Source organism: Ahaetulla prasina, chromosome 1, assembly GCF_028640845.1.
Source record: "Ahaetulla prasina isolate Xishuangbanna chromosome 1, ASM2864084v1, whole genome shotgun sequence".
Lineage (NCBI taxonomy): Eukaryota > Metazoa > Chordata > Lepidosauria > Squamata > Colubridae > Ahaetulla > Ahaetulla prasina.
The window spans coordinates 190383878-190396453 of NC_080539.1; the positions used below are offsets into that span (position 1 = coordinate 190383878).

General features: G+C 38.4%; 1 protein-coding gene across 7 annotated transcripts in view; it reads right to left on the reverse strand.

The window, feature by feature from the left end:
• Positions 1 to 314: 314 nt before the first annotated feature.
• UBE2F (ubiquitin conjugating enzyme E2 F (putative)) overlaps positions 315 to 12576 on the reverse strand; it is a 195252-nt gene continuing 182990 nt past the window's right edge. For 5 of the 7 annotated variants that reach the window (XM_058185880.1, XM_058185862.1, XM_058185899.1 and 2 more), the window contains 2 exons: positions 9716 to 9796; positions 315 to 2298 (listed from right to left, as the gene is read on the reverse strand). In XM_058185880.1, coding sequence (XP_058041863.1) covers positions 2248 to 2298; positions 9716 to 9796 — 132 coding nt within the window. In that variant the 3' untranslated portion in view covers positions 315 to 2247. The remainder of the gene's footprint in view (positions 2299 to 9715; positions 9797 to 12576) is intronic. The other 2 variants (XM_058185909.1, XM_058185919.1) reach the window with 1 other exon arrangement.

A 12576-nucleotide genomic window follows, 5' to 3' on the forward strand; every position in this document is an offset into this window, starting at 1 on the left:
TACAGTTTTCTGTATACAGTAGTTTATTGCTCAATCATTTATTAGAAAATGAAAAGTTGACTATATGTGAGTATTAAGAATTTTGCACTGTTCATGGAGAAAAACTGTTTAATTGTGTGCCAACTTACAATACTCAGTTTGTAATTTTGGTTATACTTCTTCCTAATGCGAACAATATTTTTGTGAAAATTGTCCTCCTGGAAACAAGCTCTTTCTATCTGCCCACTATACTATTGATTCAGAACATTTGTAAATAATTTCCCAAAGATAGACAACATATAATTTTTTTCTCAGAACCTCTGAGTAACTCAAAGTTTAAAGAAATAATTTTTATTTTGAAACTTCTATTTCAACAAATTAAGCATTTTCTAAGGACCATTAATTGCAATGAACATTTAATCCATGTATTTAATTTATTCTCATTCCAAATGAACCTCAAAGTGCCTTGTTTTGAATATCGTTACACTGATGATAGATCCAAACTGGGTTGATCATCAGGAGCAGAGGTTTTGTCTTCTGAGTTTTCGAACACATGCTGGTGCCTATTATCAGAATGTGTGCTGTGTGTGGTATTGTATGTGGCTTTTTAGATGTTGATTGGGGTCTGTTGATCGCTGACTTGATGGTTGATAGTCAGCCATCAACACTTCCCAATCAACATTTAAAAGCCACATAAAACAGGCACTATATAAATGCCACACACAGAACAACAGTACTCTGTTAGAAAGAAGTTCCCTGAAGATGGGCTCCAGCACAAGCTCAGAAGACAAAATCTCTGGTCCCAGTGACCAACCCAGATTGGATCCTACAACATTATCCTAGGACATGTATACTCCTTCATTCATGACTGATAATATTTACTGAGGTGTAATTATAATAAATTGACTATCAAAGTTTAAAGTATGATGTAGTAAACATTTGATTTAATAGATTTTCAGACTTCAGATGCAATGATGAAAATCTGTACATGCATAAAATCCCATTCACCATTCAAAACATGCATAAAATCTCATTCCAATTTTATGTTTTTTAAAAAATGCATAAAATATGCATAGATAAAATTCTATTCAGAATCAGCAGACATCCTGCTTTTATTCCTTTTAAAGAGGTTTATTTATACCTCTTTCTCCCAATGAGACCATTAAATTGAAGGTTTACTATATTGGGAAATTACAGAAGGACCTAATAAATTAGATTCTTCTATATGAAAAAGGTTGAGGCAAAAATATTATGCACACAATGTGTATGAAACTAAACAAACATTTTTGTCTCTAGTTTGGCAATAATTTAATTAATTTTAAATTATTTGAGGGGTATGATTCTCACTATTTTGAATGATTATTGTGTCAAAAAAGAGTTAAGATAAAATATGAAGTACATATTGCATGTAGCATCTGTTTTTAAATATACCTACATAGTGTATACTCAACCCAAATTTTGTAGTTCACCAGAACTACATGAGATAGAGCTACTGTAGTTATATTTAAAGTTCTTTATACCATGTTTATCCTGAAAAATTTGGCTTCTTACAGTGTTAAATTTAGCTTCTTACAGTCAGCCTTAATTTGATCTCAAGGATTAGCTTTTTACTAAAGCTTTGGTACCAGAAAATTAAAATTACTTTGTTTTATAATAATCTGAAATATCAATTCTCCACACCAAAAATTAAAGGTATTTAAAAATTGTCATACCTTTCATTACATTTGCATGTAAAATAGTTATGTTTTAAAAGAAATACACTGTATTTATATGTGTTCAGACTCAGCCTTCATTTCAGTAAGAGCTTTGCACAGTAAATGCAAATTTAAATCAGTAGATAAAAAATTAAACAGTATCAGCAATTTCAAATTTAACAGCAACAGTAGACAGAGCTAACATATGCACTCAATATAATGCATGTTCAATTTCGGCCCACATTTATTTATTGCCATATTTAAATATTCCGTACTATCTATTAAGAAAATTTTAAAATGAATAATTGATCTTAATAGGGCTTTCTTTTTAGTATCAAGAAGATCTCGCTTCTGAATATATAATTTCAAAAAGAGATTGTTGAAAGTTAAACACAAGTTTTTGTATCCAACATGCATCATTTTCTTGCTGTATGGATGATCTTTTCATTTAACAAAGAGGATTGTTTTCTTAATCAAAACATGAACACAAGACAAAAAAACCCTCTTTTTTGGTGGTGGTGGTTTTAGGAAAACATCAAGGTGTGTTCATGGCCTTGCTATCCATCTCCCATCATCATCTTGCATAGCGCTTAATGTAATCTTCAACTTTAGTTCGGAAGTCCTCCTGTATGCAGTTGGAAAATAAATATGTTTACAGAAACAATAATAGCCCTATGTGTCTCCATTAAAATTCCAATACATAGCTTTCATTCTAGACAGAGTAAATCTAACTGCATGATGATTTTCTCCCTGAGAGACCTTATATTTCCTAAAGAGAAAAGCTGTTGAAAGAAAAGGAACCTGTAGGGCAGGGGTGTCAAACCCGGTCGCATGAAGGGCTGTATCGTGACTTATTGGGATGTTTTTTTTTCCTTTGCGGAGCCAGACTGGATGTAGCCTACACGGGCCATATCCAGCCCACAGGCTGTCAGTTTGACAGGCCTGCTGTATGAGATAGAAATAGCTATGGATCTTGCTACCACAAAAAGGAGTGCCTTTGAAATTAGCTGCTACTTGTACTAGATGTTTGCCAAGAGAATGTAACCGTTTTATTTTCGGCTAAGATTCATTTTACATTCATCACAGGAAGATATCTTAAGGGTTTAATGATAGCACCTCTGTCTCGACCCCAGCCTCTACGGAGATAGTTCAAAGTTTTTTTGCTATTAAATCCTTTCTCTCTTCTCCTTACACAAATTGTGCCATAGAATTTATGAGGCCTCAGTGATGATGCTGGAGAAGAATCTGCCCAGTTAATACCAACTGCTTGAATCTGCTATTGAACATAATTCTCCATGTCTAAAGGACTAAACATGCTTTAGGAAAGGCACACTTCCTAGTTCCCATAGAGTGGAATTGTTTAAGGAAAGGGATTAGGAGAATCCCAGCCCTATCTGATCTGGTAGGATGAATAGATGTCCTTCGGGAGAGGCGGTCCCACAATAACCTGCCTTTATAAGTAACTCAAGGAAGCAAAAAAAGGCCTAATATTCCCTCTTCTCAAGGCCAGCACCTTTTTTTTACTGCTGAAACTCAGAAACAATTTTCAGGCTCTGGAACTTGGAATGTGCATTCAAAAGAAGAGAGGAGATGTAAAAAGATAGCCAAGATAGTTGTGACTCACTAATATAATAAATCTAAACAAAAGGTTCCATATAGACCAATCTCTGTGAAATGTGCAAAGCAGAAACCAGTCAGTCTGATTCTGATACTCTAGACTCTAGAGGGATTGACATTTAGTTAAAACTTTGAAAACTGTAAAATAATAAAATAGAGTTTATCGTGAATTGGTTATGCGGAAATCTTTTCAGACTAACATTACCCCATTTTTGCTTGGATAGCTTCCTTAACAGTTTGCAGAAAGGGCATAGTGGTTAATTTGCATTTCAGGAAATTCAATAAATATTTCGTGAAGTGTCTGCTGATAAACAACTTGATAAGGTAATGTGAAAATCCCTCTTCACTTTTGTCAATTTTGTTATGCTGCAGTCTGATTCCACAATTGTTGAAATTCTTTTTCCCTCATCAATCTACACTCAGTACCCCAGAACGACAAACAAAATTTTAGAAATATCTGTAAATTTATTGAAAAGAAAAAATTGAAATATCACGTTGGCATAAGTAATTCAGATCCTTCACTCAATACTTTGTTGAAGCACCTGTATGACCCGACAAGCTTTGCACATCTGGATTGGGGGATTTTCTGTCATTCATCCTTGCAAATCTTCTCAAGCTCAGTCAGGTTGACAGCCATTTTCAGATCCCTCCAGAGATGTTCAATAGGGTTCAAGTCAAATCTCTGGTTTGGCCACTCCAGGACATTCACAGAATTGTCCCTAGGCCACTTCTGTGTTGTCTTGGCTATGTCCCAATATGATCATTGTCATGTTGGAAAGTGAACCTTCAGCCCAGTCTGAGATCCTGAGCAATGTGGAACAGGTTTTCGTTGAGGATATCTTTGTACTTTGCTCCATTCAGCTTTCTTCAACTCTGACCAGACTCGAAGTCCCTGCTACTGAAAAAAAACCCTACAGCATGATGCTGCCACCATCATACTTCACTGTTGGGATAGTATTGGGCAGGCAATGAGCAGTGCCTGGTTTCCTCCAGATATGATGTTTAGAATTGAGGCCAAACAGTTCAATCTTGGTTTCATCAGACCAGAGAATTTTGTTTCTCATCTTCTGAGAGTCCTTCAGGTGTTTTTTTTTGCACTGAGGAGAGGCTTCTATCTGCCATAAAGCCCAGATCAGTGAAGGGCTGCAGTGATGATTGTCTTTCTGGAACTCTGTCCCATTTAGAATAGAATAGAATAGAATTTTTTATTGGCCAAGTGTGATTGGACACACAAGGAATTTGTCTTGGTGCATATGCTCAGTGTACATAAAAGAAAAGATATGTTCATCAAGGTACAACATTTACAACACAATTGATGGTCAATATATCAATATAAATCATAAGGATTGCCAGCAACAAAGTTACAGTCATACAGTCATAAGCGGAAAGAGATTGGTGATGGGAACTATGACAAGATTAATAGTAGTGCAGATTTAGTAAATAGTTTGACAGTGTTGAGGGAATTACTTGTTTAGCAGAGTGATGGCCATCGGGAAAAAACTGTTCTTGTGTCTAGTTGTTCTGGTGTGCAGTGCTCTATAGCGTCGTTTTGAGGGTAGGAGTTGAAACAGTTTATGTCCTGGATGTGAGGGATCTATAAATATTTTCACGGCCCTTTTCTTGATTCGTGCAGTATACAGGTCCTCAATGGAAGGCAGGTTGGTAGCAATTATTTTTTCTGCAGTTCTAATTATCCTCTGAAGTCTGTGTCTTTCTTGTTGGGTTGCAGAACCAAACCAGACAGTTATAGAGGTGCAAATGACAGACTCAAGAATTCCTCTGTAGAACTGAATCAGCAGCTCCTTGGGCAGCTTACTGAGTTGGCGCAGAAAGAACATTCTTTGTTGTCCTTTTTTGATGATGTTTTTGATGTTAGCTGTCCATTTTAGATCTTGCGATATGATAGAACCTAGAAATTTAAAGGTTTCTACTGTTGATACTGTGTTGTCTAGTATTGTGAGAGGTGGAAGTATGGAAGGGTTTCTCCTAAAGTCTACCACCATTTCTACGGTTTTGAGTGTGTTCAGTTCCAGATTGTTTTGGTTGCACCACAAGGCTAGTTGTTCGACCTCTCGTTCCACACACAATCTCTGGAGCTCAGTCAATCAGGTTCTTGGTCACCTCTCTTATTAAGGTCCTTCTCCCTGATTGCTCAGTTTGACCAGACAACCAGTTCTTGGAAGAATCCTGGTTGTGGCAAACATCTTCCATTTGAGAATTATGGAGGCCACTATGGTCTTGGGAACCTTCAGTGCAGCAGAAATTTTATTGTAGCCTTCCCCAAATCTGTGCCTTGCAATAATCCTGTCTCTAAGCTCTGCAGGCAATTCCTTTGACTTTGTGGCATTTGCTCTGCTACAATATGCATTGTCAGCTGTGACACCTTCTATAGAGACGTGTGTGCTTTTCCAAATCATATCCAATTAATTAATTTACCACAGGTCGACTCCAATCAAGGTGTAGAAACATGTCAGAGATCAAGAGAAATGAGAGGCACCAGAGCTAAATTTCACATGTTGCTGCAAAGGGTCTGAATACTTACGCCAAATGATATTTCAGTGTTTCCTTTTTAACAAATTTACAGACATTTATAAAATTCTGTTTTCAATTTAAGGAAAAAATGAATTTCAACACAACAACCACCAGGATGCAGCATAACAAAATTGACAAAAGTTTGAATACTTTTTTATACTATGATTATTATATTTTTTATTTTTAAATATACATCCATATTGTGTGTGGACAGAGGTGGTTCTGGGTATCATTCATATTAATCCAATTCACAATAACAATATTAGTATTCTTTATCACATTTATCAAATTTAATCTCATTATATTGTTTAAACATACATTGACAAAAAATGCCAAACTCCTCATCTTTATCTCTATATTCGTCTATATCTTTCTTCTTCAAACTAAACATTTCTCTCTTATATCTAGTTCTGGTATCATTCATATTAATCCAATTCACGCTAACAATGTTAGCAATCCCTATCACATTTATCAAATTTAAGTAATCCTCATTATATTATTTAAACATACATTAAAAAATGCCAAACATCTGTAAACTTCTAATCTTTCTATGTATTATTTTTATTCATTCTATAAGAATTTATATTCTAATATTTCCCCTATCTAATTTTATTTTTACCTCTTTCAGCTTATAATCAGACTACTTTAATATTTACAAGGCAATTCAAGAGGCATGGCCAGCGTTGCGACGGGACGACGCAAACCCCAGGAACTCCGGGGGAGAGCGCCGAAATTCCTGCCGTTTTGGGGGTCCTCAATGGACTATAGCTGTCCTGGAGGGGCAGTGAAGAAAGAAGACACTGGCTGACGCAAATTGGGAAATTGCAAATTCCCTGCAGCACCAGCATCCAGCCTTTGACCCAAAGACAGGAAAGGCAGCCATTAGAAGCCTTTGAGATGGCCACACAAGAAGATTGATCAGGAGGCGAGATCAGAACAGAGTATTGTCACCAGGCGAGCGATTGGCCAACTCGCAGGTAAGAAGAAAAAAAACTTTTAAAGCTCAAAAATTTTCCAGCTTGAAGTTAGCAGCTAATTGACATGCGGAAACTTAATGTGAGAGGAAGCAAACAGTAAAGAGAATCTATAAAACAAAAGCCCTAAAAGAAACAATGCCCCATCTGGATTTAAAATTGGTTTTAATATAAAGAAAATATAAATATTAAAAAGAGAAGAAGACTGAGAGAAAGCATCTTTTGCTAACAAAAGGATTTAATAGAGGAAGAAAAAGAAACTGCTTTTGTGGATTAACGAGTGACATTTTGTTGCTAGGAGTTGTGGATTGGAAAGAATCATCGCTGGAGAAGGAAAAAAATAATATTGCATTGTTTGGGTTACTAAGAGACAAAGGAACATTGAAGGAGTACATGTTTGAACTGCTGTGGCATAGCTTCAAAGAACTGGAAAGATCAAGATTGGAATTAGGACAACCTAGGGGGAAAAACATTTGAATTGGCTCGCATTTGGAAATAGAAAAAAAGGGAAGAAAAAAAGATATTTTGGACTTGAATTTGGACTATACATAAGTTAAGATAAATAAATTTAAAAAGTCTTTCTCCTTATATTGAAAATATGGAGAGTTGGGAGGATGAATATGAGGAACTATGGGAGATGCTTCAAATGATGCGAGAATCCTTTAATGGGAACAAACAAGCAGAGCTGTGGCTTAAAAATAAAAAAAGAAATTATGAAGAAACAAGAACAAAAATATAATGTTGAAAAAGAAATGAATGAGGATAATACAAATGATCATATTGGGATTGATAGTGAAAGAATAAAAATGGAGAGGGGGAAAGATATTTTTTTAAAAAAGGGAAAAAAGAAAATAAAATTAAAAGAGTGAAAAAAAATAGATGATTATACTGGGATTAGCAGTGACAGAACAGAGAAGAGGAGGAAATAGAGAAAAATTGAGGGGAAAAATTAAAAGAGTAAAAGTTAGAGAAAGGAGGTGGAAAAGAGGATATAAGAAAAAGAGAAAGAAGAAGATAAAAGAATGGGAGAAAGGGAGAAAAATATTAAGAGACGGGATTTGGGAGAGACTGAAAGAAAATGGTTAAAAGGAGGAGAAAAATGAATAGTAGAAAAAAAATTAAAATAGTGGTAGAAATATTTAAAGGGCAATTCTTTCTATCCATCATCTCTTCTCCTCTTTAGTGTTTCAATTCTTATCCATTTTTTAATTCGCCTCCCACACTCATCTCTCTATCTTCTCTCTATATTTTTCTTGTTCAATTTAAACCTTTCTCCCAGTGCAATCTTATACTGCCAATTCTCCCAGATATCTGGCCATGTCCTAATCTCCTTATCAAAGGTATCTTCCTGTCTCTCCAGTTGTTGATTTGTCTGTTTTATTTTCTTCGGTCTTTCTCCTTTTATCAGCTGGTATGTCAGTCCTATTTTTTGCTCCAGTCCTTGATTTATTTGTTGATGTGGCCAATTCATCTGTTCTCTCCACTCCTTTTGCTTTCCATTTAGCCGGTCTTCCTCTTCGTTGAGCTGTTGCTTCATTTGCTGTTTTTTTGATCCATATTTTTCTCCTGTTCGTATTCAATTTGCTTGAGTAATCCATTTCATCTAGACTTTCTGTTGCTTCCATCAGTTCATGTGCAAAATCTTCGTTCATTGTTCTTTGCAAAATGTTTCCCATTTTCTCATCTATACCATCAATTGAATACATAATATTTTGGAACAACAAAGTCATCTCATTAAAAAGTCCTCTCATTTCCACAGCTGTTCCAACTCCATAATAGCAATAAAGGTGAAATAAACAATAAAGCCACAATCTAGTTCAGAAAGAGTCCAAATTGGGGCTCTCCTCTCAAATTTCCATGCTGCCTTTTTTCCAGCAGGTATTTATTTCACTCAAAATCCATTTCTTTCAAAACAAAGTCAAATATTTAAATGGGCCAGTTCCAGCATTTAATATTTTGATAATCCCAGGTATCTTCCAAGTTTTTAAAGTCTGCTCTGTGATTTTGGTCTTCTATTCTAGCTTCCCAGAATTCTCTTTTTGTAAATTTCCAGGAGTCTAGAAGTCACTTTCCCCTTCGTCAGTAGATGGCACGCTCAACTTACTTTTCAGCATAGATCTCTTAATCAAAAATATTTTCTTTCACTGGTCAGTTATATTTTTTAAATTTCTTCTCTAGGATTTTTTTTTCTTCCCTTGGGGTAATTTTTAAACGAAAATTCATCTCACCCAGAAACAATCTCTGTTTACTGTTCTCTTCGTTCCTGCACTTTCTTAGTTGTTCTGGCTGTCTCCAGCTTCATGGCAGTCATGTTGACTGTTGCTGCTCCTTGTCTTCGGCTGAGGGGGATTTTTCAAGTCAGGTAGGAAAGATGCGGCACTCCTCGACCTGCAAGCCGCCCCCCTTTACTTCATCACCTCTACAGGGTGGCAATGGCTCCTTTAGGAGCCCTCCAACAGGGAGAGCTTGGAGCAGGGCTGCAGAACTCACAGTCCTTGCCTCCAATGCCACCAGAAGCACAACCAGAAGGTTGAATACTTTCTGAATGCACTATATGAAAGGGTCCTTTTTATAAACTTTAGCTTGATATTCAACACATTATGGGGTACTGAGTGTAGATTAATGAGAAAAAACTAATTTCATCAACTGTAGAATCAGGCTGTAGCATAACAAAATTGACAAAAGTGAAGGGGGTCTGAATATTTTCTGAATGCACTCTATATAGTGTAGCTGTTTCTCAATCATATTCTGAATGCCCACTTATGGCTTCCCAACAAACTGGAGACAGATACCAAGTAGCATGCCACAAATATCAGTCCTGTGTATTCTTCAATATCTTTAATAAGCTTATACCGAGGATTTTTTGCTTTTAAAAATACATATTCTCCACACTAATTGCGTCTGCGACCAGCGACCCACTTTAAAGTGAGCTGTCTCCTCTTGGGGAAGGAAGAGACTGAGGTCCATCTGAAGAGGCACACTGAGGAATTTGCAGATTTTCTGGAAGACAAAATCACACAACTTGGTTCCGAGTTAAGAGGCTGGCATGGTTGCTAGTCTAGTGGCAGCCCTGGGGCAGGTTCTTGCCATTATCTAGGAACGGTTTGACCCTGTTGCTCCTGGGGAAGTGGACAAGATCATAGGGGAGTATACCCCTAGGATCATGGGCAAGCACTTGTGTTTTAGATCCATGTCTCTCCTGGCTTGTGAAAGCTTCCTGGGAGGTGAAAGGCAGGTGAACTCTGGCAGTGATTAACGCTTCCCTACAGGAGTGGGTAGTGCCCCAGCACTTTAAGGAGGCTGTGGTCTACCCTCTTCTCAAAGAGCCATAATTGGATTCTACCCTGTTGGATAATTTCCAACCTGTCTCCAATCTTCCCTTTTTGGGGAAGGTGGTTGAGATGATGGTTGTGTGGCAGCTCCATAGGTTGCTGGATGAAATGGATTATCTAACCCTGTACCAGCCAGGATTCAGGCCTGGATATTGGACAGAAATGGCATTGGTCACATTTTTTGATGATCTCTGGTGGGAGAGGGATGAGAGTAATACATCCATTCTTGCTCTACTGGACCTCTCAGCGACTTTTGATATCATTGACCACGGTATCCTTCTGGAGGGGCTTTGGGGGTTGGGAATGGGGGACCCTGTACTACCCTGGTTCACTTCCTTCCTCTGTGGCCTCAGTCAGTGTTAGTAGAAGGTGAGAGATCCAATCCTTGCTGACTCCTTTGAGGGGTCCCGCAGGGCTCATGTCATGGCCCTGTTGGACCCTGGGTCCAAGGAGGAGGAGGAGCTGGACCTGGAGCCAACAGAGGGAGTGGGAGCCAACAGAGGGAGTACCTCATATGGACTATGAGGTACGACTTGGGGACAAGGACGAGGCGGTCCTGGACCCCTCAGGCTTCAGAAGAGCAAGCAGGCAGGAAGAAAGAAAGGGTGCAGGCAGATCAAGGAAGGAGAGAGTAGATGGAAAGGATAAGCAATGGAGCAGAGGAACAGTGGAGCTCCAGAGACAAGCAAATGCTTCCCTACCTGATCCCTGAGTGCAGATAATGGAGAGGAGGCAGAGTCAGCGCCGGTGACTCGACTACTAGGGAGGAGGATGCCCTGCCCCTTTTCACGAGGATCAACTGGAGAATAGCATTTAAGGAGATGCTGTGGGGAGGGGCTTTTGTTGGGAACAAGTGTTGTAGTTCGCACTTTTCGTGTGCAGGCTCATGGATTTGAGCCTTGTTCTTGGACTATAGGTGTACCCTGTGGGCAGAGACTTTGGGGAATGGATTGGGAATTGCTGGATTGTAGGGATTTTGGGGGATGGTGGTTGAATAAAGGCTGATAAGCTTTTGCCTAACATGTATTGCTTGTTGTGGGTCATAACAGCTCAGTACTCTCTCTGTTCTTATTCAACATCTACATGAAGCCGTTGGGTGAAATCATTCATCACCATGGACTGAGATATCATCAATATGCTGATGATAGCTGTATGTCTCAGCCTGCAGTGAGTTAAGCAATGCTGTGAACTCCTTCTCGCAGTGCCTGGAGGCTGTTAGGGGCTAGATGGGGAGTAACGGGTTGAAACTAAACCCTGAAAAGGCCAAGAGGACCTTTGCACAACTGCGGGTTGCGCGCCAGTTACACCCTTTCCTGGACCAACAATCCCTTCTCATGGTCACTTATCCCTAGTCACCTCCTGTCTTGACTATTGCAACATGCTCTACATGTGACTGCCCCTGAACAGCATCCTGAAGCTCAAGTTGGTGCAAAATGCAGTGGCCCACATGGTTTTGTGTAGACCTTGGTGTGCACATGTATCACCTTTTCTGTGGGAACTGCATTGGTTGCTGATTTGCTTCTGGATGCAATTCAAGGTGCTGGTTGTCACCTTTAAAGCCCTTCATGGCTTGGGACCAGGTTATCTGAGGGACCATCTCTTGCTGATCACATCTACTCAACCCATTAGAGCAGGGAGGCAAGGAATGTTGTGGGTCCCATCCCCTAGGGGGATACATCTGACTGGACACAGAAGAAGGGCCTTCTCTGTGGTGGCTCCACCCCTCTGGAGCATCATTACCCCAGATATTAGACTGGCCCCCACTCTAGCACTCTTTTGGAAGGCGCTGAAGATGTGATTCTGCCAGGGGGGCTGGGGAACCCAGAGTGGAGCCCATTAAATGGCTTGTATGAATCTGTGTTGTTGCTGGGTGGGGGGCTGTTATTATTTTATTATTTTTCTTTTTATTGTTTTTTTTTCTTTTATATGGTGTTTTTATATCCATGTAAGCTGCGTTGAGTTGCCATGTGTGAGTGTGCAGCAACATACATTTTCATAAATAAAGAAACAAATAATAAATAAATAAACAAGAAATATTCTTGTTCCAATTGGCAACTTTGAATTTGACTTTGGGGTTTCCAATCTAGATTCACACAAGTAAAAAAATACTGTCATGGCCCTCCTAAGTTCAGACAATGCTTTAATTCTCATTTCAGATAAACAGTTTGCTCTAGTTCTCCAAAAATATTGGCGTTTTTGTTGCACATTGCTACTTAATTGTCATTCTGACAATTCTGCAGAAAATTAGTCTAAAATTGCAAAGTCTTATAGCCATACCTCCTTCAACATAGCTACTCAAGCCAACTCAAGAAATAGAAATTCCCATTAGACAATTTTTAAATTCCTTTAAGCAATAATTTTCTTTAAAAGCATAAGCATGTAACATCATGGCTGTCTGTTGGCTTGATATTCTGGTGTACAATAACCTGTCAGGTTGCTATATGTCCT